This window comes from Lacerta agilis, chromosome 3 (assembly GCF_009819535.1).
Source record: "Lacerta agilis isolate rLacAgi1 chromosome 3, rLacAgi1.pri, whole genome shotgun sequence".
NCBI lineage: Eukaryota > Metazoa > Chordata > Lepidosauria > Squamata > Lacertidae > Lacerta > Lacerta agilis.
Genome location: NC_046314.1, coordinates 40879842 through 40900813, shown reverse-complemented (window position 1 = coordinate 40900813; position 20972 = coordinate 40879842). Strand labels below are relative to the sequence as shown.

The window sequence follows — 20972 nt, the reverse complement described above, 5'->3', positions numbered from 1 at the left end:
TCATCTATCAAAACAGATGAGCATGTGATTCCTATGGATCCCAGATGGAACATGCAGTGTTTGGATATCATTAGCAATTCAGTGGATTTTGAAGCAGAAGAACACTCGGATCAGCTGCTTATTCTGCTGAAATCACTTTCAAATCGGTGAGTTCAGTCACACGTGCTATTTCCGGGATAGGGGAACCCTGTGGCCCTTCAGATGTTTTTGGTCTCCCATCTCCCCATATGCTACAGCCATCATGGCCGATGGCCAGGCATGATAAGTGTCATAGTTACAGCAACATGTGGAGGACCAATTGGTATCCACCTTTGTTCTGTTATTTTGATTAGAAAAGTTAGTTTGTCATTTCCACGTTCTATAATAATGTCTGTCCCTTTTTAAGTTGGTTGATAGTCTATAATTGTCACAGATCCCCCCCCTTTAAACTGCTAAAAACACCCAACCAATCAATCCCTGGCTCTGTTTTCTTTTGGAAGGCAAGTTGTAAGGCAGCTTTCACTAACCTGGTGTCCTTAAGAAGTTTTAGACTACAGCTATGCTGTGCTGGGGCTGATAGGAGTTGTAGTCCAAAACATCTCAAGGGCACCAGGTTGATGAAGTCTGGTGTAATGTACAATCTAGAAAAAGTTAGGTACCCCTATGCTCACTGATAATCCAAAATCTAAGCATACAGTTACATCAAAACCTTTATTTCACAAGGAAACTCATTTTTACTTAATCATTCAGAATATTCATGCATCCTCCTCCATTACCCACTGCCGTAGTCAGAATTCGTTCCTCCTGTTTTCTTGCCTAATGCAAATTATAAATTCTCTGTTCAGGATCCATTTCACATTAGTATTTTGTAGTGTCTAATGCTTTCTCTGCATTATGTACATGTTAAATAGTCCCAACATTATTCAATTTGTGGGCTGTTAGTTTCCTCGTAACAGGATTTTGATTTACTCTTGACATAATAACTTAATGATATCCATGTGGGTTTGTTGTGTTGTAATTACAGGGCAATACTGTTTCTGGACCGTGAGAAAAAGAGCTACGTTGAAAGGAGCTTGATTAATACCAAAAAGCCAAGAACTAGTGCTTTGAGGATGTCACTGGAGTTCCATAAAGGTATCTAGTGTGTTTCCATTTAAAAATTACTTAAATTAATCATTGGTGTTGTTTTTGTAGCACGGTACTTGGATACAGTTCTGCATTTTCTTTCGGTTTAATTTTCTGCATTATCTTTTGGTTTAATTTTATTCTTGAAATGAAGATCCCGGCAGCCACAGCTCACTGCCACATGCTATTGTGGTGAACCTCGCAGGCTTTTTTGAACTTTGGGATGCCTTCGTGCTGAACTGGGTGAAGTCTACTCAAGGGTCTGTGTCTGATGAAAAAATGTATGAAGTAAGTAGACCGTACAAACATCTGGGGTCACCCATTGCTTGGACTTTAGGAGCTGTCCACTTACTTTCCCTGTGTTACGGACTCTGATATCTTTGTCATACCATTTTGTTTGAAAGTGGAAACCTGGAAAGAGGACATGAAATCCACTGGTCTTTTCCAGTTGCTTGGAGGATCGGGCAAAGTGGTTAGTCACATTCAGGAGATTCCTCTGACTTGGGAATAAGAGCTCGTCTAAAACAGATAAATGTTTTGCCTAGTTTGAACTGTAGGGAAATAGGGTGCCCCTGTAAAGATACGTACATGCCAGAATGAAGTCAAGGATCCATGAATGATTGCAAAAATGCAAAGCTAATCATCTTCATGCCAAAGGATAAGCTAAACTGCAAGGACTCCACAGTGCTCCAGTGTTCTGTTTTTCTGATCTAATTTAGGGTGTTAGATCAGAGAAATCTGTTTCCAGAAAGCTATTGTTTTCTGGAGCACAGCCTGGATGGGTCATGGAAGCTGCCTTAAGAGATCCTTTGAGCAAGGACCACAAGGCTCATAGCTCAGTGGGTGAAGTGCAAGAGGTTACCCTCCTGAGACACCAAAGGTTGGAAGGTGCAATTTTTGCCTAGCAGCTTGTTATCCTAGACTTGCACCTTTTCCGTCTCAGACTTAAAGTCTAAGGAATGAAGGTGTCTTTCTGCTCAAACAAGGCCCTTTTGGACTTAAGACATGTGTCATTTCCTAATGATAAAGGAACAATGTCCTCCACCTGAAAAAGCATTACCGTGTGCATCATGGGATGGAAGACTCATATCTTTTTTTCTGGCTTTCCTCTAGATACTGCACTGCTTATTGTGGCGTGACAGGTTTTGGACGATATCGGACATGGTTGCTGTGGATTCCTCTGGCTTGGCACTCCTGTCTCTTCACTGGCACTGGGTTGTGAAACATTTAATCAGCAGGGCAACTAAGTTGCTGAGCACGTATGAACAGCTGAAGTATGTTGTCTTTAGCTTGTACACCAACCAGTGCATTAAATCTGAAGGCAGCCTTCTATAGGGAAGCTTTTTAAGGTTTAATGTTTTATTATGTTTCCTATGTATGTTGGAATGGCTAGGATTAGCAGGTATAAAGTCCCTGCACAGAGGTATTCTTAATGTCCCCTGTAGGTAATTATGTCAAGATGGCTACAGTATATACCATCCATAATTCAGTTTTATTAGCAACCCTGAGGTTAAACTAACCCCTTTCCATCCCCAGGAGGAGTGCGGGGAGCGTTCACACGACACACCTACACAGTGCAGCCAACACACTAATGTGTCACGGCACACAGTTTGGAAAGCTCTGGACTGGGGGAATGAGGTTTCATAGGTTGCTGTATATCCAGGTTGCATGCATGGTTTGATGACCAATCTTACCTTTTCTCAGTTTTCTGTATAAACAATTATTCCTTCTCTTATTTTAAGGCTGCCTAAGGATATTCAGTCTGCCTCACAACAAATTCAGGCTTGTCTAGCCAGTCCTGCTGGTGTTTCTGCTAGTGTTAAGAAGCTGCAGAAGTTTTGGGGAAGACCTCTTCCATTCAAGGTGCAATGTATTTATATGTAACTGAGTACTGTTGACTTCTGTGGAGGTTTGTCTTTGGTAATACGTTTTAGAAGAACTGTTGTATTGCACTGCTACACTACCCATCTAGAATTATTTAAGGAACTTGTGTCTCAGAGTTACAGAACTGCTTATAGATATTTAAAAGATGATCAAATGAGTGTATGGTTTTAGAAATATAAATATTCTCCTTTCAAGAAAAGTTAGACCAGACTTCCTAAACACCCTACAGAGAGAACCATAGTTAAGTGTCATCATCATCATCATTATTATTTATACCCCGCCCATCTGGCTGGGTTTCTCCATGTTATAAAAATTCCTCCTCCCTCCCTGCAGAGAAGCAGTTTGTCAGTTTGGGAGTGAAAAATGGTGTGAGGCTTGTTTTTCCTGTGTTTGCTTGGTGAATTAATAATATATATTATATATATATAAAAGATCACAAATTCTTACAACACCCAGAATGCATCCCTTGTGTGCAGAAGTTCCCAAGATCAATCTTCAGGAAAGTATGGGAAATATTCCTGCCTGAAAACGCAGAGAACTTACTGCCATTCAGTGCACACAGTTCTTGGGTAGATGGACCAATCAGCTGACTTGTTTTCTGTGTTCCTAGATAGCAGTTCCTAGTACAGTATATCACTTTTGAATATACTTGCACAGCTATACAAATGCTCAGGCAGCAGATTTTTTTGTAGCATGCTTGCGCAGAAGCTGTGAGACCAATGGGGCCCGGCTTAGGAAATGAAGCTAATGGTTGATCTTGCCTGTCCTGTCCTGCAGTGCTGCTTCTGTAAACCAGAGGCAAAAGTACCCACTCCCTTAGACAGAGTACTGCATACATACCAAAGTGTGCACCCTTAGTGTGGGGCATTCTCATGCTTTGGACTTTGGCACAATTGCCTAAACAGTTGACTGCTGCTTGCATGCATATAAATTATACACACCCCTTTAGTCTTTACAGAAGAGATCAGCATAAGTGGTCTTATCATGCGTCTTAGTAAAACAAAACAAAATAGTGTTTAATCTATTGAGTTGGGAGTTGCCATTTTTATTTTTATTCAACTTATGCAGGATGTAGGAGTATTGGATGCGTCTGTTCAGTTGCGGAAAATTTCCAAAGCACTTAATGTCCAGGAGCTGAGGCCCGCTATTGGAGATGGCAAATGGCAGAAGGAGGTCTGTATTCTGAAAATGGCCGCCACAGAGTGGAAAATCAAGACTGCATTGCTCCAGGCTCAAGGCCTAGTTCTCAGAGCCAATAATTTGAAGAATGTCGTTTCAGGTAAATGATTTATTTGCGGTCAGGTGGAGTGAAGGAACACCTCATAATGTTTGTACTACAGGTTACTTCAAATATGTAGTTTCATGTTCATATAGTAAGCTTTCGTGTTTCCTGCAAAAAGACATAAAAGTTCAGATAAAATTCGTATTTCCAGGTTTGTATCCCCCCCCCCCCCCGTTATGTTTTGTGCTGATGAGTGAGTTTGTTTTTGCCGTAAATCTATTTTGGTACAAGATTTTAGTTGCAGGCTATTTCTATTCTTTATTTCTTTCAGATGAATTATGGGCTCTGGTGAATCTCCAGCATTCAAAGCTGAGGGAAGGAGGTGTCTTGCTTGAGCCTCTCAAAGAAAAGCCTGCTGAAGGCAAACAGGTGGATTCTAGTTTGATAACTCAGCTCTGCAATAAGGTGCAACTGTGGCCTGCAATGGAGTATCTAGCTGTACTTTGGCAGTACAAGCTAACCACTGATTGTATAGCCGAGGCTTCCTTGCAAAGGTGAGGGCAAATTTCCTGTGACGGAGCAAAAGGTTTCTGGGATTCATGCAAGGTCGATTTACCAGCCTTTCCCTTCCTTAAGCTTTGGTAGCCTTTTTATCTTGTGGTTTCCTGTGGCTCTGTCAGGTAGCAAATTCATGAACACGCACTCTGAACTAGAATGTCTCAAGATGTTTTTAAACCTCAATTCTGCTGACAGAAATGCAAGTAACTTTGAATTGGGGGAGAATTTCAGAATTTTATGTCTCAAAAGGATTATGAGACATTCTGAACATTTCTGATAGGACCAGGGTGATTTTGAATGTGGGACTTTCCTTGAATTTCTAATTGACGTGTCGGGTCTTTCCACTTTCATTATTTTTGTACCTTGGTGTATATGCAAACTATCAATCAGTAGCCCTGCCCTTTCTTTTCTCAGGAATGGTAGCAGTCAGCAATCAAGCCTATGTTCAGAAATAAGGCAATTTATTGCTTTCTGCCTTAAGTTTACACCATCTACCTCACAACAGCTTCAAGGCCTTTATTACTTATTAGACTCTCAAAAGGTAAGAACAAGTGTTAAGTTTAGAAAACTCCCCTTCCTTTTTTCATTTTTCTTTATTCACATGGCACTGTATTCTCCAATCCAGGACAGAGACCTGCAGCATACAAAATAAGGGGAAATGTAATATGATCTCAAAAGGGGCTGTATCTGCTCTGTATCATAGTGCTCTGCACATTCTCATTATCAGTGTCAAACACCTGGGTACTTCTTATCTCTATTATTATTATTATTATCATCATTATTTTCTTCTTTGTTGTTCATATTTTGAGTAATTTATGTAAAGAATTAAAAAATCAAATTTACATAAATTTAACTGTTACTTAATAAAAGGAGCAGCTACTTGGGATGGGGGGGGATGACAAACTAACTTCCTGGCATTCAAACAGAAGTCCTTGATTGATGTCCCATATTTATTTTTGGATAAACTATGTGTTTAGTGAGAACTGAACAAGGGGAAAATTGAAAGTAGGTAAGATGACTCTTAAAAAGCATCCACTGTGGATTAAGGAGCCAACGTTTCTCCTGTCTTGCCCCCCGCCCCCCTACTTTGTTCCCTTAACCTTGCTACCTGGTGAGTATCTCTGGTTTCAGTTGTCCAGTGTGTTGGAAACCATCTTCAAGAATCAACTAGCATTTTGTGGTTGCTTGCAAAGTTTTAGGAGTGGGAAAGTCCTTTCCTTCTGCTTGATTCATTGTTAAACTCTTTGTACTGCTATAAGTTCTTATGGCACTCTTTCTCCCCCCCCCCCCCTTGCTATTTGCTTGTTCCTATGTAGGCTGCATCACTTTTGGTGTACTATTCCCAGTGCACCTGGCTCAGTTTCCTCTATTCCCTCCCATTTATTGCTTGCCCAGAGAATGCTACAGTAGGTCCTTAGCTATAGCTAGTTGAACAATGTGGTGGTGGTGGTGGTGGTGGTGGTGTTTTCTGTCTTAAGTACTCTCTTAGAACCAAGGGAGAACTTCACTTTCATATCTGATGCAGGAAGTGCTTCCTGTCCTTAATAACAAAGCTAAGGAAAATTCTAGCTGATGTGGTTAGTCCCTGAAAAGTAAAACTTGTGCACACTTCCATTAGAATGCTAAGAAAGCGGAGGCAAACATTGAGAGTCTCTTTAAGTCTTAACACTTAACACTTTTGTCCTGCACTTCTAGGTCTCTGCAGAAGAAATTTCTCTCGTGTGGTCAGAACTGGTGAATGCTGCTTTAATAGCGTTTTGGAGCAGTGTTGTTACTACAAACCCAGAGCGCTGGTTGACCTGGCAGCCGCTGTCTGTGGGAGAGAAGAAGATGCCAAAATCTCTCATGGACTGTTCTGTTCAGGTTTGTGTGAGGAAACTTGAATTTTTTAAAGGGTTAGGGTAAGACTCTTTTGTCAAGGCAGGAACTTATTATATGATAAACTATTTTACGGAATAGTGTAGGACCTTCAACAAAACAATGCACTGCCAAGTGTTCCTGTTCACAATTCCAGCCAGCCATGCTTTCTTTTAGGTTACTCCATTCCACCACCTCATTTAATTTTTTCCTCTCCTAATTGTGAGTCCTCTCTGCCCACTGAGCATGCTCAGTCTTCACTCAGTTTTCCCTGTTACAAATTGTTTCTGGATATCTTTTTGGGGGGCAGGGCAGAGTGTACTTCTGCAGATATCGAGTTTCCTACAAACTTTCCAATAGTTCCTTCTTGTGAATGAATGGTGCCATTTTGATGTCACACAGAGAATGGGTTCACTATTCAGAGGATTGAAAGTATTTACTCCCATTGCTTGGAGTGTGAATTAGCTACTAGAACTGATCCCAAGGAAGGCTCTACTATTTATAGCTTATGCAGGTTTAAAATACAGCATTAATATAAAATAAAGCGTTAATGCTTTTGAGCTGCCTGTTAAGCAAGAGATGTTTGTGACAAGCAGCAATCTGGATAATTCTTCCATACAACTGATGCTAAATTCAGGGGAACTTGGATTTGCTTTTTAAACAAAGCTTGAAAAGGAGCCTGACAACTTGAACAAAAAACTAAACCCATTTTCTATGCCCTGTCCAAAAATCCAGCTGGACATTTCATATTTGAATGACTTGTGCAAACTTAGCAAAGTTCCTGTCAGTATGTTCACTTTTGTTTGCATTTTTCTGTAGTGGTCAATGAAAGTCATTGATTGGAGACAGTGCAGGAAATAAAGGAACACAGTTGAGATGAGGCTAGATTCACCTCTCCCTATCAAATATTTTGATTATCAGAATGCCGGGGGTGGGGTAACAGGTTTTTCTCCCACTGTAGAGGACAGGTAGACCAGTGTTTTTCAACCTTTTTTGGGCAAAGGCACACTTGTTTCATGAAAAAAATCACGAGGCACACCACCATTAGAAAATGTTAAAAAATTTAACTCTGTGCCTATATTGACTATATATAAAGTAATTCTCTTGAATAGGAATCAAATAAACACAAAGAAAGTATTTTATAATTCTTGGACTTAAGAGCAGGGGTCCCCAAACTAAGACCCGGGGGCCGGATGTGGCCCAATCACCTTCTAAATGCTGCCCGCGGATGGTCCAGGAATCAGCGTGTTTTTACAGAATTGGAACCTGTCCTTTTATTTAAAATGCATCTCTGGGTTATTTGTGGGGCATAGGAATTTGTTCATATTTTTTTCAAAATATAGTCCAGCCCCAAGTAAGGTCTGAGGGACTCTAGTCTTGTAACTGAGTGACTTTTTGTGACAAAGACATGAGTGGAGAAGCTCCTGAGACATCCTGACATGATATAATTAACTGCCATGCCACACTTGAGAGCCCAGCCAATGTGGTGTTTCCCTTTTTTGTGATGATCTTGTGCTTTGGGAAGTTCAAAGAGGTTGAACCAGCAAGTGCGAAATAAATGCAAAAGGAAACCTACACATCCTAATTATTCATCATTTATTAGCAAAGTGCTCTCACCCAGCTGAAAGGAGGCAGGCTTGTTATTTCCTCCAAACAGCAAAAGAATTCTTAATTAATTTATGTAGGTTGGAGATGACTGCACTTTGGGAAACATTTCCCTTGAGAGGTTATAGATGCGGTTTTGCATCCGATTTGGTACTGAATCCTCTCTCTCTCCCCCCCCCACCGGCCTCCGCCTCGCGCGCGCCATTTCCAAGCCCCCACCCACCTCCACTGCCGGCTCCCTCCTCCTCATCTCCGGCCCGCTCTTTCCACACACCCCTCCCGCTTCTAAGATGCGCGTGCCTACATTGGCCTCGGAACCCCACTCGCGACAAGGCGCGCGCGCGGGCGGCGCGCAGGACCCCTTCAGGGCCACGCCGACGGCCGAGGAACTCTGGCAGGCCGGAGGGTGCTGACGATTGGCCGGCGGGAGGGCGAAGGAGGGAGGGAGGCGCTTTTGAGGCGGCCGGCCCGGCTGCTGCGTCCAGGGCCATGCAATGCAGTGCAGTGTAGCCTCGGCGCTGCTGGGGCAAGGCGGGCGTCTCTTTTCGGCTCTCTGTACAAACGCGCAGGCTGACCCTGATTGGCTAAAGGAAGGCAACAACAACGGCCGGGACGTTTTTCCCACGGCACACCAGGCAACATCTCGCGGCGCACTAGTGTGCCGCGGAACAGTGGTTGAAAAACACTGAGGTAGACAAATAGCACAAACCCTGCATTAGAAGATGGGGAAGTGTCTTTTAAATAAACTTAATTAGGAAATATATTTAGCAAAATCACAGATTTTGGGATTATCTTATTGCTGAAGGTAGGGATTAGTTTAGTGCTTATGCATGGTATTTTAAATATGGGTGGGATGTTGTTTTGGAAATCTTGTTTTGCATCCACCCAACCTGGTGCAGTAATTTCAGTGACTTTCAGTGGGTTTCAATGTTCTTGTTGTTTTTTGGTAACATGTTCTCTAAAATGTTCTGACATTTTCAAGTCTGACCTACCTTTTTTAAAAAATAAAATAAAATGTGGAAACCTTTATCAATGCTATAAATATATCTTTTGATCTTTATTAATTTAGGGTGTGGGTATTTTGAGTCGAGCAGTTTTCTCCAAGTGCCTCTCTGAAATTCTAACTAGCAGCAGCAAGTGGAGCCAGTGGGATGTGACCGGCCTTCCTGTCCTGTCTGCCTCCAACGTCACACTGGGAGAGCGGCTGGAGAGAGCACAGCAGCTTCAGGAAGTCAGCACAGTTCTGTGGACCAACTTGCCCTTTTCTTCCATGGCTGAATTTAGGTACTGTATTAAGAAACAAAGCCATTGGGTCAGGGGAGATAGATGCTTTGTCCCCTTGGTTAACAGCTAGGCTTAAAAGAGAAGCACTCCTGAGGATGTGGTGGGTGGTTGGCTGGACTCCCCACCCTACTGTAGGGATAGTTCTCTTGTCTCTATGTTGGCAGCAGAGGCCTAGTTGATACCTATCCAGTAGCCTGATTAGGCTCTAGGGACTTTCCAGTTGCAGATCTCTTCTTCATCCTTATTTGGAACATCTCTTCTTTCAGGTTTACAGATTCCAGGTTCCAAGGTATCATGTTGCATAGGCAACTCGTAGTTCTTAAAGGCCTGGTTCCAGCAGAACAGCAGGAGGAATATCTCCGGAACTGCAATAAGGTTTCCTCCAAGAGCCCAGCAGCGTTTCAGTACATTTGCAAAGTGCTCAGGGATGTTGCTGCACGGGAAATATTGCCCGAGCAGATCGTCTGCATCTGGCTGACTTGCTTGCAGCAGTTCTTTGGGCACGAAGGAGGGCTGCAGAACTTGCCTGAAACGTCTCGGAGAGGCAGTCTCTGGGTCAACTTAGGTCTCCTGCAGATCCAGCTGTGGCTTCCACAGACCCAGTATGATCCAGCGGTGAAAAGAGAATACAAGCTCAAGTACGCAGAGGAAGAGGTAAGGCCTTGGGTTACCTTGCGTTGTGGCTAATGGGATTTTTAAGCTACACTGACATTTCAAATCTTCAAACGACTGCTAAACTATAACAAGCCATCTGAACAAATGTAGTAAGATTGCATTGGAAATTTGCTGTCGTATGAGACAAAATAACCCAATATTCAGATAGGCATAATTCAAAACAGAAAATGAGTCTGTGCTTGGGTAGTCATGTAAAACCCTACAAGATGAATAAAGATATACACAGATATGCAGATAGAGCAACAGGTGAGGAATCTGTGCCCTTCTGTGTATTGCTAGAGATCAGCTCCCTAGACAATGATGGTCACTAGTCATGGGTATTTAGAGGTAACCGGGGTGGTGGTGGTGGTGGTGGTGGTGGTGGTGGTGTATCCAACAAAATCATCCCATTTGTGCAAGTACTTCCCCTCCCTGTCCCTATACCCCTTCCCAATCTGCTCCAGAGGGTTTGGGGAATGCCAATAGCAGGTTTGAGTGTGTGGGGAGGGAGCCAAATTTATTTATGCAAGCATAAGTCCTCGCCCAAACATGACAACTTCATTGGAGACAGCTCACTGTTTCTAGACTTAGAGGTTCCATTTACCTGTCATGACTTAACAGCCTTGCTGTAGACTTACAACATCCAGAAGGATCTGTAAATTCTCAGTACACAAGAATAGCTCCTCCTCCACCCAATTGGAGTGGTGGCAGAGTTTTATCTTGAATAAAACTTGCATGGTTTTTGGGTTTTTTGTCTGACGCCTTCAGCTGCACCATCTAGAATGTGAATGGAAGACGCACAATCTGTCAACTCAGTTACGCACAGGGAAAGACCTGGAAGATGAAGCCATCAGCAGCCACAGTCACCCTCACATTAGGTAACTTCAAGATTCCCTATGGCTTTGGAATGTTGGAATGTTTACCTCCTGTTCCCAAATTTGAAAGGGTGATTATAAATGGTCACAATAGTCCAGTGGGCTGTGGGTTCAAATCCCTGCTTGTAACAGAGCCTTGGGTAGTTGCACTTAACTACAGGATTCTTGTTTTCTTGACTCTCAGTTTGCCATTTGGGTGATGAATGATTTGAGGTGGGGGTGGCTGGATTGCAAGAACAGGTGTGCAAGAACAGGTGTCTTGCCATTTGGTCCCCATCCATCTGGACACAATTTAAAAAGCTTGCTTTCATCCAGTGTACCTAGACCTATACAGAGTTGCCTGAGTTCCTCATGACAAAGAAAAGTGAAGCTATATAAATAGTCAGGGTGGCACTTAGATTTCATCATGGCAGCAAAATAATTTGTCTGCTCTTGAAGGTGGCTTTCACCTAATAATTGTTGGATGATCCTGACCATTGACCTTTTGCAACTTATCCTCTCTCAGGATGTTATGCCAAAGAATCCAGAAGCTGAAGGACCAGATTGCCAGCCTCAGCCAAAAGCAAGCCTATAGACCACAGGCTCCTTCGTATGAGTCATTATACAAGGAAGTTCATCAGTACGTCAGCAGCATTGCCCAGACTTCAAAAGTCCAGGATCTCGTGACCCGCCTTCTGCAGTTACTCCATTTGGATAAGTCTCAGTCTCTCCAGATGGTGCAAAACATCCTCAATGAAGAGGCAGCCTGGCAGCAGTCGCACCATCAGTTCAGGAAACGGTTGGCAGAGGACTATGCCGCCTTCCCTGATGCAGTCGTCCCACTGCAAGCTGCCATTTTGCAGATGCAGCATGGCCTAAGGCTTGTGGCTTCTGAAGTCCATAGGACGATGTTCAGCAGTTTTGTCTGCCCAGCCAAGCTTGGCACTCTGGTTGCCTCTCTGCTGTCGTTTCCTTCGGTCAGTGCCACCTTCCCCTGTTACCTTTCCCATGCGGATGCCTTGTGCTCTGTGAACGCTCTGGACGTCCTTCATGGCCTTAAGAGGCTATCTCTGAAATACTCCTCTGAGGAGGCTGATGGGGAGCAGAGGGTATGCCTCACCCAGGAGCAGCTGCTGGTGAATGCTTTGTTGTTTCTCCATTGCCATGTGCTGTCCAAGAGAGAACTGGACCACAAATCTCTGCAGCTATTTAGGCATTTGTACCAGGTATGGTGGTGCTATTTAAGCAGCTACATTTTTTGAGCCTCTACCTTCATTCTCTCCTTATTGCTCTGGCCAGGGGAGACATCTTTGGAAACTTAACTTAAAATGTTACATTTGGCAAATGAAAGCAGGCCACTTTAGGAACTGTTGCCCTGTTGTGTTTTTTAAAAAATTGCTTCGGCCTAGAAATACCTCCCACAAGTAGAAATACGCTTCTGCTTGTGCAAGGCAGCTCTGCAAAGTTCTCCTGGTTTCCCTATCCTGCTGCAACCCTGGTTCCTCACAGTGCCATTCCAGAAGGTCCTTTGATCCTCACAAGCAGCTATTCTGAGAGCCATAAGGAGGGAAAGAGCCAAGAAAAAACCCCATTGCATGGGTGGAGTTTTGCTTTGTTTATCTCTGATAAAATACAGCAGGTTGTCTCTCAGTTGTTCATAGACTGCTTTTCTGGTTGCACAAAGTGTTTAAAAACTGACAAAACACAAAACGTCAAGAAAACCCGGTAGTAAGACTAAATGGCTGCAGAAACTTCTGCCAAAAACCATCTGTGAAAAATAAATCTTGACACCCTTGGGAGAGAGAAAGGTGACTGGCCTAATGCTTACTGGAAAGAGGGTTCACAGCTTTAGAGCAGCCAGTATAAAAGCAAGCCTGCAGGCTTCAGCTCTGGGCTTTTTTTCTTGCCACAAAAACGGAGCAGAAAACAAAGCCTGTTTGACTAGGCTTCAACATACAAGTGGCCTCACGCCACCATACGTTTACTGCGTGACACATGTGGAATTTATATGCACGAGTCTCTTACGGGTTTCTCAAGATGAGCGGGCTTTTGTTTGTTTGTATTCTATTTCGTAGGTAATTATAAATGAATGGGATGAACAAGAGCGCCAGGCCCAGGAAGAGGAGGAACAGAAGAACAGTCTATACAGATACAGAACCAAGAGCCATGGGAGTGGCCTCAGTGAAGAGGAGGAAGAAGAGAGAGAGTTCAGGAGGAAATTCCCTCTGCATGAGAAGGTAAACAACTTCTGCTTTAATCAGAAATTGCTTACAGAACTTTATTCTGTTAGTGTTTGTGCAGCAGTTTACATATTCAGAAAGAAATACTGAAGTATCAATAGTGTGGCAGCTGGGAACTGGATGAAATGGGATAGGGGCAGAACTTGATAATGTTTTTAATTTCACTCGAAGTCAGTATGTCCAGTAGCCTAACTTCCAGAATCCTAAGTTCACGTTTCTGCTTTGTGTTCAGTGAGCCATTGTGACATTATTTGTTCTTGTTGGGAGAATACACAGTGTAAAGACTGAAAAAGCTCTCTGCACATCTGGGGAAAGTGTTTATAGAGCTTCGAATGGTAAATTGGGGGGGGGGAGAGAGAAGAGGGCTGTGTTATGAAACAGAGCCAGGGAAATAAGCCCTCTGTTACCAAATTGAGTCCTGCTTGCTTTCAGTTGTAGTGCTGTTGCTTGTGTTTTCTTTTTTAAAAAACAGTAAAAATATTAGTGTAGGAGTCAGCATAATAGAAAGAACAAAGAGGCTTGGAAAGAGGAATAAAATATATTATGTTGTAAATAATTATAAAACGTACAATTATTGTACTAGCATTTTTTTTTTTTAAAAAAGGTAAAGGTAAAGGACCCCTGACAGTTAAGTCCAGTTGCGAACGACTCTGGGGTTGCGGCGCTCATCTTGCTTTACTGGCCGAGGGAGCCAATGTTTGTCCGCAGACAGTTTAGTAAAGCCTTGCTCGCTGGATGACCTGAGGGTGCATACAAGTGGTTCCCCATGTTCTGAAGAGCCTCATAGTAAGCAGTCATGCGGTTCTTACCAGCCTGCCTTGTTCCATGCAAGTGTGTCCTTTGAAATTGGTGAGCTTTGCTGCTGACCTCAAAATACAGTGCTGCAAGTTGTCACTAAATACACCTTTCAATACGATTTGCAGGATTTTGAAGATATTACAGCAGAGGCAAGCCTTGAGGGGAAAATGGAAATGAATGATGGTTTAGAAAAGGAAGCAGTTTGTGAAAAAGCCCTTCTTTCTCATCACTCAATGAAAACAGTCATGACGGTTCATCAGCAGCTGTGCCTTTACTTTGCTCGGTCCTTGTGGTATCAGCAAAGCCTGTCCTCCCATCAGGCGAAATATCATTTGAATACATTCCTTTCCTGTTACCAGACTGGTGCTTCGCTGGTAGCTCACTTCTATCCTTTGATTGGTAAGGATTTTTCGTTTGTGCTTTCAAGTATGCTGTGCTTCAGTGGCCGGAGAATCCCCATCCTTTTGAGGGAGCCATAGAATCCCCCCTCCAATATGTTGCACAAGAACATGTGGCACCTTCCTAAAATGCTCCCTGCAGCATACCCAGCGCTGCCCTGCCATCTTAACACAGCAGGGTGAGGCCATTAATAATGGGCAAGGTGTCTTCTTGTTAAGGAACCCCAGATAAGCTTCCATGGAACCATCATTCAAAGACCACAGCTGTACTTTAAAAACCCTGTGTGTCTACTGCTAATGGTTGTTGGAAGTATGTACAGTTGTACCTTGGTTTTCGAAAAGCCTAGTTTTCAAACGTTTTGGCTCCTGAACGATCAAAACCCAGAAGTAAGTGTTCCAGTTTTCCAACGTTCTTTCGGAAGCTGAACTTCCAAAAGGGCTTCTGTGGCTTCTGATTGGAAGAAGCCGTGCCTTGGTTTTCGAACGTTTTGGAAGTTGAACGGACTTCCAGAACAGATTCCGTTCGACTTCTGAGGTACGACTGTATCTCTAAAAAATAAGTAGACAGAATAAACTGAAATGTTTAGCCTTGGTTTGATATACTTAGCTTGAGCCTTAAAAGGCCAACGTGGCTTAAATGAGTGGTCTCTCATTTCCCTGCTTAAATAATGAGTTTGGGTTAGGGTTAGTTGTATGTGTAGAATACTACTGAAAGCAATAGGGTTAGTTGTATGTGTAGAATACTACTGAAAGCAATAGGGTAGGGGATGTTTCTCTGTGATCTTGTTGATTTGCTATGGGTACTGGTAGAAAGGCATTCTAGGTTATTCTTGTGGAATTAAACATTCCGGCCTTAAGTGCCTCAGAAGTAGATGTTCACAGAGGCTTTTGGAGTGAGCTTTCACTTTATACAGTGGTGGGCTGTGTAAAACAATTGCTCTAAGACACAACACATTTGTCTCTGAGCTTATACTTTACTATTTTAATCAATGTGCAGTTTAAAAAGATACCAAAAGCTTTATTGCCTTAATGACTTTGTCTCTCTTCTTGCCCCCTGGAATCAAAGGTTCTGAAATGAACGATACTCTCCATGGCAGCCAACTTCTAGCTAGCACGATACTGCACAATACACTTTTTGAACAGGAGGCTTCAGAACTAGTCCTGCAAAACGAAGGGCCGTATGACTTTTATCACCATCCTAATATTCAGCAAGTGCAACAGTCTCAACATGTTCTTGAAAACTTCACAAAAGAGGTGAAGGCACTATTGCAAGAATGGCCAGAGCACCCTGCGCTTGTCCAGGTAAGAGGTGACCGCAGCCCAGACTTTCAGGAACTGAAGCAGTAGCTAAAATAACCAGAGTTCAATTTATATTTGCTTTGACCTAGGATTCCTTACATGTTAAGGCTTTGTATGGATAGCACCTTCCGCAGAGACAAGCATACTGCTAGTGCCCTAAATTTGTTAGTATGTTCAGCTATATGTGACAGACGAACAACCAGTTATATCTGCTATTAGCAGAAGAGATGAGATCTTGCAATGCAATATGAAGTTAAAAGTTCTGTTCCTTTGTATTGTTGATTAGTTTTAAGCTTTAGAAAGCAACTGCCAGAAACACTGATTGTCTTTCATTTTGTAGCTTTTGGTTGTACTGGACAGAATCCGTAGTTTTCCACTCTCCAGTCCCCTTTCGAAGTTCCTGAATGGCTTGGAAATTCTGCTGGCCAAGTCCCAGGTAAGAAATTAGGAGGCAAGTGGTTGTGTGTGTATAGCCAGAGAAGGTGAGAAGAAATTAACAAACTTCTGTAACACACCTGATTTTTAGTATTATAGGAAACACCAAATTTACTACCAGTAATAAAGGAAACTTATCTGTTGAATGAAGGTGATTGCTTTTTAAATTTAAAGGTGTAGATAATGGGCAAGCAAATCAACTTTTTTTTTAATCAACGTTGAAATGTATAATTTCAGTTTTTGTCTGAAAGTCATCTTTTCCTTTTCTAGGATTGGGAGGAAAACGCTAGTCGAGCTGTCTCTCTTAGGAAACATCTGGATTTGGTCACTCAGCTGATCATCCAGTGGCGTAAACTGGAACTGAAGTATGTACTGTCAGTTCCTTTTGTGTTGAGTATTTTCAAGTGTAAATGGCTGGGGGGACAACGACAAACCAGATAAGGGGTTTGCTCACAGCATCTGGAGCAAGCTCAGAAAGTTGAAGAGGTTTTTGCAGGGGTTCCCAGCAGATATATAGAGACAGATGTGGAGTTTCATTCCTCTACACAGCTTCCTGCTTCGTTCCAGCATGTCTTCTGTTTCCTACCTTCTAGATCCCTGTGGGGTTTTTGTTTTTGTTTTTGTTTTGTTTTTTTCTTCAATCCTTAGCCAAAGAAGAATCCCTGTTCTTTCAAATAGTCTTATTAAAAAGGAATTTGAGAAATAGACTAGAAAGAGAAGTTGCTGAATTGCAACTCATTACCATACTTAAAACCATCAAGAGACCTGGTCTGAATAGAGACATTGGATTCTTATTATACATGACAAAGCTGTTTTTAACCTTCTCACCCCTTGTTTTTTCCTGTAAGACCAATTGCAGTCGTTAACAGTCGTCAACAAGTTTACCACAGCTATCAGCCTATCACGCATTCCCACCACCCTTCTGAGTCATACCCCTCCCCACCCTCTCACTATATATAAGGGTGTGGTGACTTCTGTTTCAGTGTATCTGAAGAAGTGTGCATGCACACGAAAGCTCATACCAAGAACAAACTTAGTTGGTCTCTAAGGTGCTACTGGAAGGAATTTTTTTTCCTTTCAAATATAGATAACCTAGCAGCTTATGCAAAATAAATGTGCTACATTCACTTCTTTAAAAATCTGATTATTTACTAATGCAGATTTTTTAAGTTTTCATATTTCAGAACTGATGTTTTTGTTAGTGCAGAGCAAAAATAACAGCCTTACCTGTACTGTAAAAATAGTTGTCACAAATATTGGGCTGCTTTCTAAGAAACATGTACCCATTGATCTAAAAGCAAGCATGGGTGGGTGGTGATAGGACTCTGAGATTTAATGTTCATTAATAGGTCTTACTTTTTCCACTTGCATTGTCAGATGTTGGTCTGTTAGTCTGGACAACACAAGGAAACATCACACAGAAAAGTCAATGAAACACTGGTTTTCAATCTATCAGATGATTGAGAAATATAGGCAAGAACAGACAGAGAAGAAAACTGAAGGTAACTATTGATAACAGAGTGGTAAAAGAAATGCAAGCTGTTAATAGAAGTGCACACACTCAAGGATACACATTTCTATAAACTGATAAAAATACAAATGGTATATTATCTATATCTGCATTTGCAATTCTCTTAGTATTACATGCCCATCTTATTCTTCCATCTTGATTCTCAAGCCACTTAACAGGCAAAGCTTGTAACTGTCTATATTATTGAAATGTTGAGCAGTCCATCTGTGTATCGCTGTTCACAAGAGCTGAGAAAAACCACATTAGCCCACAACACTGCTGACTTCAGAAACCAGTATAGACCAGAAACCAGTATAGACCAAGCACCTGTTATCAGTGTTAAAAACTGTATTTTATGAAGTAGGCAAGATTACATCTGAGCAGGACCTACGACTTTATTGTCTGTCTGGTGGACTCTGTACAACCTTTTCCCTCTATGTGAAGTGAACTGTTAGTAAAGATACTATAGAATTAGATGAATAATATGATGTGTTTATGGTGTTGTCTTTTCTCCTCTTATTGAACTGGTTCCCTTTAACCACTGTTAAGGCAGGAGAGGGAAGTTTCCTCCAGAGGCGGGAGGGCTTGGAGGAGGGAGCAACTATTCCTGCATCTGGATTACAGTTCCTCAACTAGGTAAAAGGCAGCCTGCATTGCATTATGCACTGAGGCTTGTTTTTAGGGAGGCAGAGCCTGCCCTCTGTCTGTGTCAGTGTTAGTTCCTTCTGAAAGGGCCATAATGGATGCTGTTTGCTGCCACATCTTCATTGCATTTAATGTCAAAAATGAATTTACATGTCATCTTGTCCTTCCCCTCCCACCCCTTTCTTCCTTACAATCCCAATTTCATGAAACAAATAGATGTGAATTTAAAAGCACTGCTCGGCACACTGCAGGCTTTCATAGAAGGGTCAACATTGGGGGAGTTTGACACACGGCTTCAGATGCTGCTGGAATTCCACTGCCATGTCTTGCTGATGCCACAGGTGGAAGGAAATGGTAAGTAGCTGCTGTGAAATGGGCTCAAGCCCCAGATGCCAGACTTGTGGGATGTACTTTAGCTGCACCAGGTAGCGCTGGGTGGTAAACGTATGCACACACAGAATGAAAGAGCAGAGTGGCTCTGAGCATGTGCTCAGCTTTCCTTGATCTCAGCTGCCTACTTTGGGAGCAGGAGAGCTTGCTGTTGTTGCTATTGTTAAACAGTTTACCAAGGGTTTCTGTCTGCAGTCTACTATGGATCAGCTGAAGATCTACCAGCAGATCCAGATCTGCCTTCTGCCTACCTCTGAGCTTATGTTTCTTTTCTTTATTGCAAGCAGTTGAATTATTATTCCTAACATTTAATAGAGCTCAGCTAAATTTTCCAGTTATTATTACTATTTTACAGTGAAAGTTTTCTCCAAAAGATTACCTGGGGTGGGGGGTGAGGGGCTCTTCTGGCAAAATTGCAGTGTGGTGTATTCAACCCAGTTCTCCCCTGTAGCTTGCCAAAAGACAAAGTAGATTATTCAATGCAAAGCACTGAAGGGAAGATTAAAACTTTTTCCACACCTCTTTGCTTGCCTTCCCCTTGCAAAACTGCCTGAATGAATCTCTTTTGATTGAAAGGGGGGGCGGGGTTGAACAGATTTTCATTATCAATTTATTAACTTTCTACCCTGACCTTCCTCCCAAAGGAACCTGAGGAAGCAAACATCAAGGCAGCAATGCAGTAGAATTTTTTTTTTTAAGAAACCTCTTGAAACTTTTACAAATTTAAGAAAAGAGAGATGCTGTTTCAGTCAGAACGACTGTGTCCTACCTTGAAGATCCCTAAATCCTCAGGTGTGGATGAAGATGCATTTTTGTATGAAACCTGTTCTCTTTTTTTTCAGACATGCTGTGCAATGTATTATGGAATCTGTACAATTATTATAAGCAGTTTTCAGAATGTGTCCAAACCAGGCTGACTGAACTTCGGCATCCGATAGAAAAAGAACTGAAGGTGAGAATAAGGTTTCTTGGTGTAATAGTATTCTCTGGCTGTTGGGGGTAAAGCTAGTTCAATTAAATAAATAAGTACATCTCTTCAAATCAGAAGTGTATGTTCTTTCAGCAATTCTTCATTATTTTTTAAAATAAACATTGCAATTCATTGAATTGAATATTTTTCAGGAATTTGTAAAAATCTCTAAGTGGAATGATGTCAGCTTTTGGGCTATAAAACAGTCTGTGGAGAAGACACATAGGTAAGTACAAAACTTTGATGAGATATTGGGCATTTGGACATCAGGATAATTACCATATTTTTCCGTGTATAAGACTAGGTTTTTTCCCTAAAAAATCAAAAATTAGGGGGCATCTTATACACAGATTCATCTCCCCCCCCCATTTTCTTAAATCTGAGTCCCCCAAAATAGGGGATGTCTTATACATGGGGGCATCTTATAAACGAAAAAATACGGTATATCAGTTATCGACCCAGAGGCAGGGGGTTTGAAACATGTCCCCTGGGGACTCCTCTCCTCTTACTTTTTTCTTTAAATCCCACTCTAAGAATGGTTAAGGGGAGGGTACATGCAAATAAGTCAATAGTGGGAGAACAAAATTATACACCTGAGTCATTGCCCCAAGATTCTGTTCACTGTGAGGTTGCAGAGCCAGCCATTGATAGTATAAATCTTAGCTACCAATATAGTGTTAAATTTTGCTTGGATTAAAGTATCTGTCTTACAGGCCTGCATGTTTCTAATATGCAATATTAGTATCAGGGTCCTCTTCTCTTGACACTCCCATAGCATAGTGGTGACTGAGGATATACTGCTTTGCCATAACTGCACTGGATACCTTAATATGCATACAACTCAAAGTGGATTTTTAACTTTTTAAGTCTCCTTTAACCATGTTGTCATGGAGCTTGAGCACTCACCCAAATTGATGGTCCTTGTTTTCATCCCTGTCTTTTCCTGGGTTTTAGGACACTCTTCAAGTTTATGAAGAAATTTGAAGCTGCTCTCAATGAACCCTGCCGTTCTGCCTTGGTGGAAACAGCAAAAGAGGAGCAACTTGCTTCTTTGCAGGAAGCAGAGACATTGGGCAACCAAGAAACTAAAATTCAGAGCCTGAACAACATATTAAGAAAAAAACTGACTGCTAGGTCTGATTCTGCTCAGGTATCTGGAGTTTATTTGCATTCAGATGGAATGGTAGGCATTTTTAACCTGAGTGTTGGATTGCCTTGCTTCGAATTGGAACACTCTTAGTTGTAACCATGATATGACAAAATGT

The 20972-nt window shown here is 42.1% G+C and overlaps 1 protein-coding gene across 1 annotated transcript in view; it reads left to right on the top strand.

Moving 5' to 3' along the window:
- MDN1 (midasin AAA ATPase 1) overlaps positions 1-20972 on the top strand; it is a 90861-nt gene that overhangs the window by 43016 nt on the left and 26873 nt on the right. Inside the window, exons 51-73 of the mRNA XM_033143431.1 lie at positions 17-146; positions 1004-1113; positions 1259-1392; positions 2218-2378; positions 2847-2967; positions 4057-4267; positions 4542-4764; positions 5183-5309; positions 6464-6631; positions 9300-9514; positions 9781-10168; positions 10937-11046; positions 11549-12248; positions 13098-13259; positions 14186-14459; positions 15525-15760; positions 16098-16193; positions 16463-16557; positions 17570-17694; positions 18564-18701; positions 19580-19689; positions 19860-19933; positions 20662-20857. Of these exons, the coding sequence (XP_032999322.1) occupies positions 17-146; positions 1004-1113; positions 1259-1392; positions 2218-2378; positions 2847-2967; positions 4057-4267; positions 4542-4764; positions 5183-5309; positions 6464-6631; positions 9300-9514; positions 9781-10168; positions 10937-11046; positions 11549-12248; positions 13098-13259; positions 14186-14459; positions 15525-15760; positions 16098-16193; positions 16463-16557; positions 17570-17694; positions 18564-18701; positions 19580-19689; positions 19860-19933; positions 20662-20857 (4304 nt within the window). The remainder of the gene's footprint in view (positions 1-16; positions 147-1003; positions 1114-1258; positions 1393-2217; positions 2379-2846; positions 2968-4056; positions 4268-4541; positions 4765-5182; positions 5310-6463; positions 6632-9299; positions 9515-9780; positions 10169-10936; positions 11047-11548; positions 12249-13097; positions 13260-14185; positions 14460-15524; positions 15761-16097; positions 16194-16462; positions 16558-17569; positions 17695-18563; positions 18702-19579; positions 19690-19859; positions 19934-20661; positions 20858-20972) is intronic.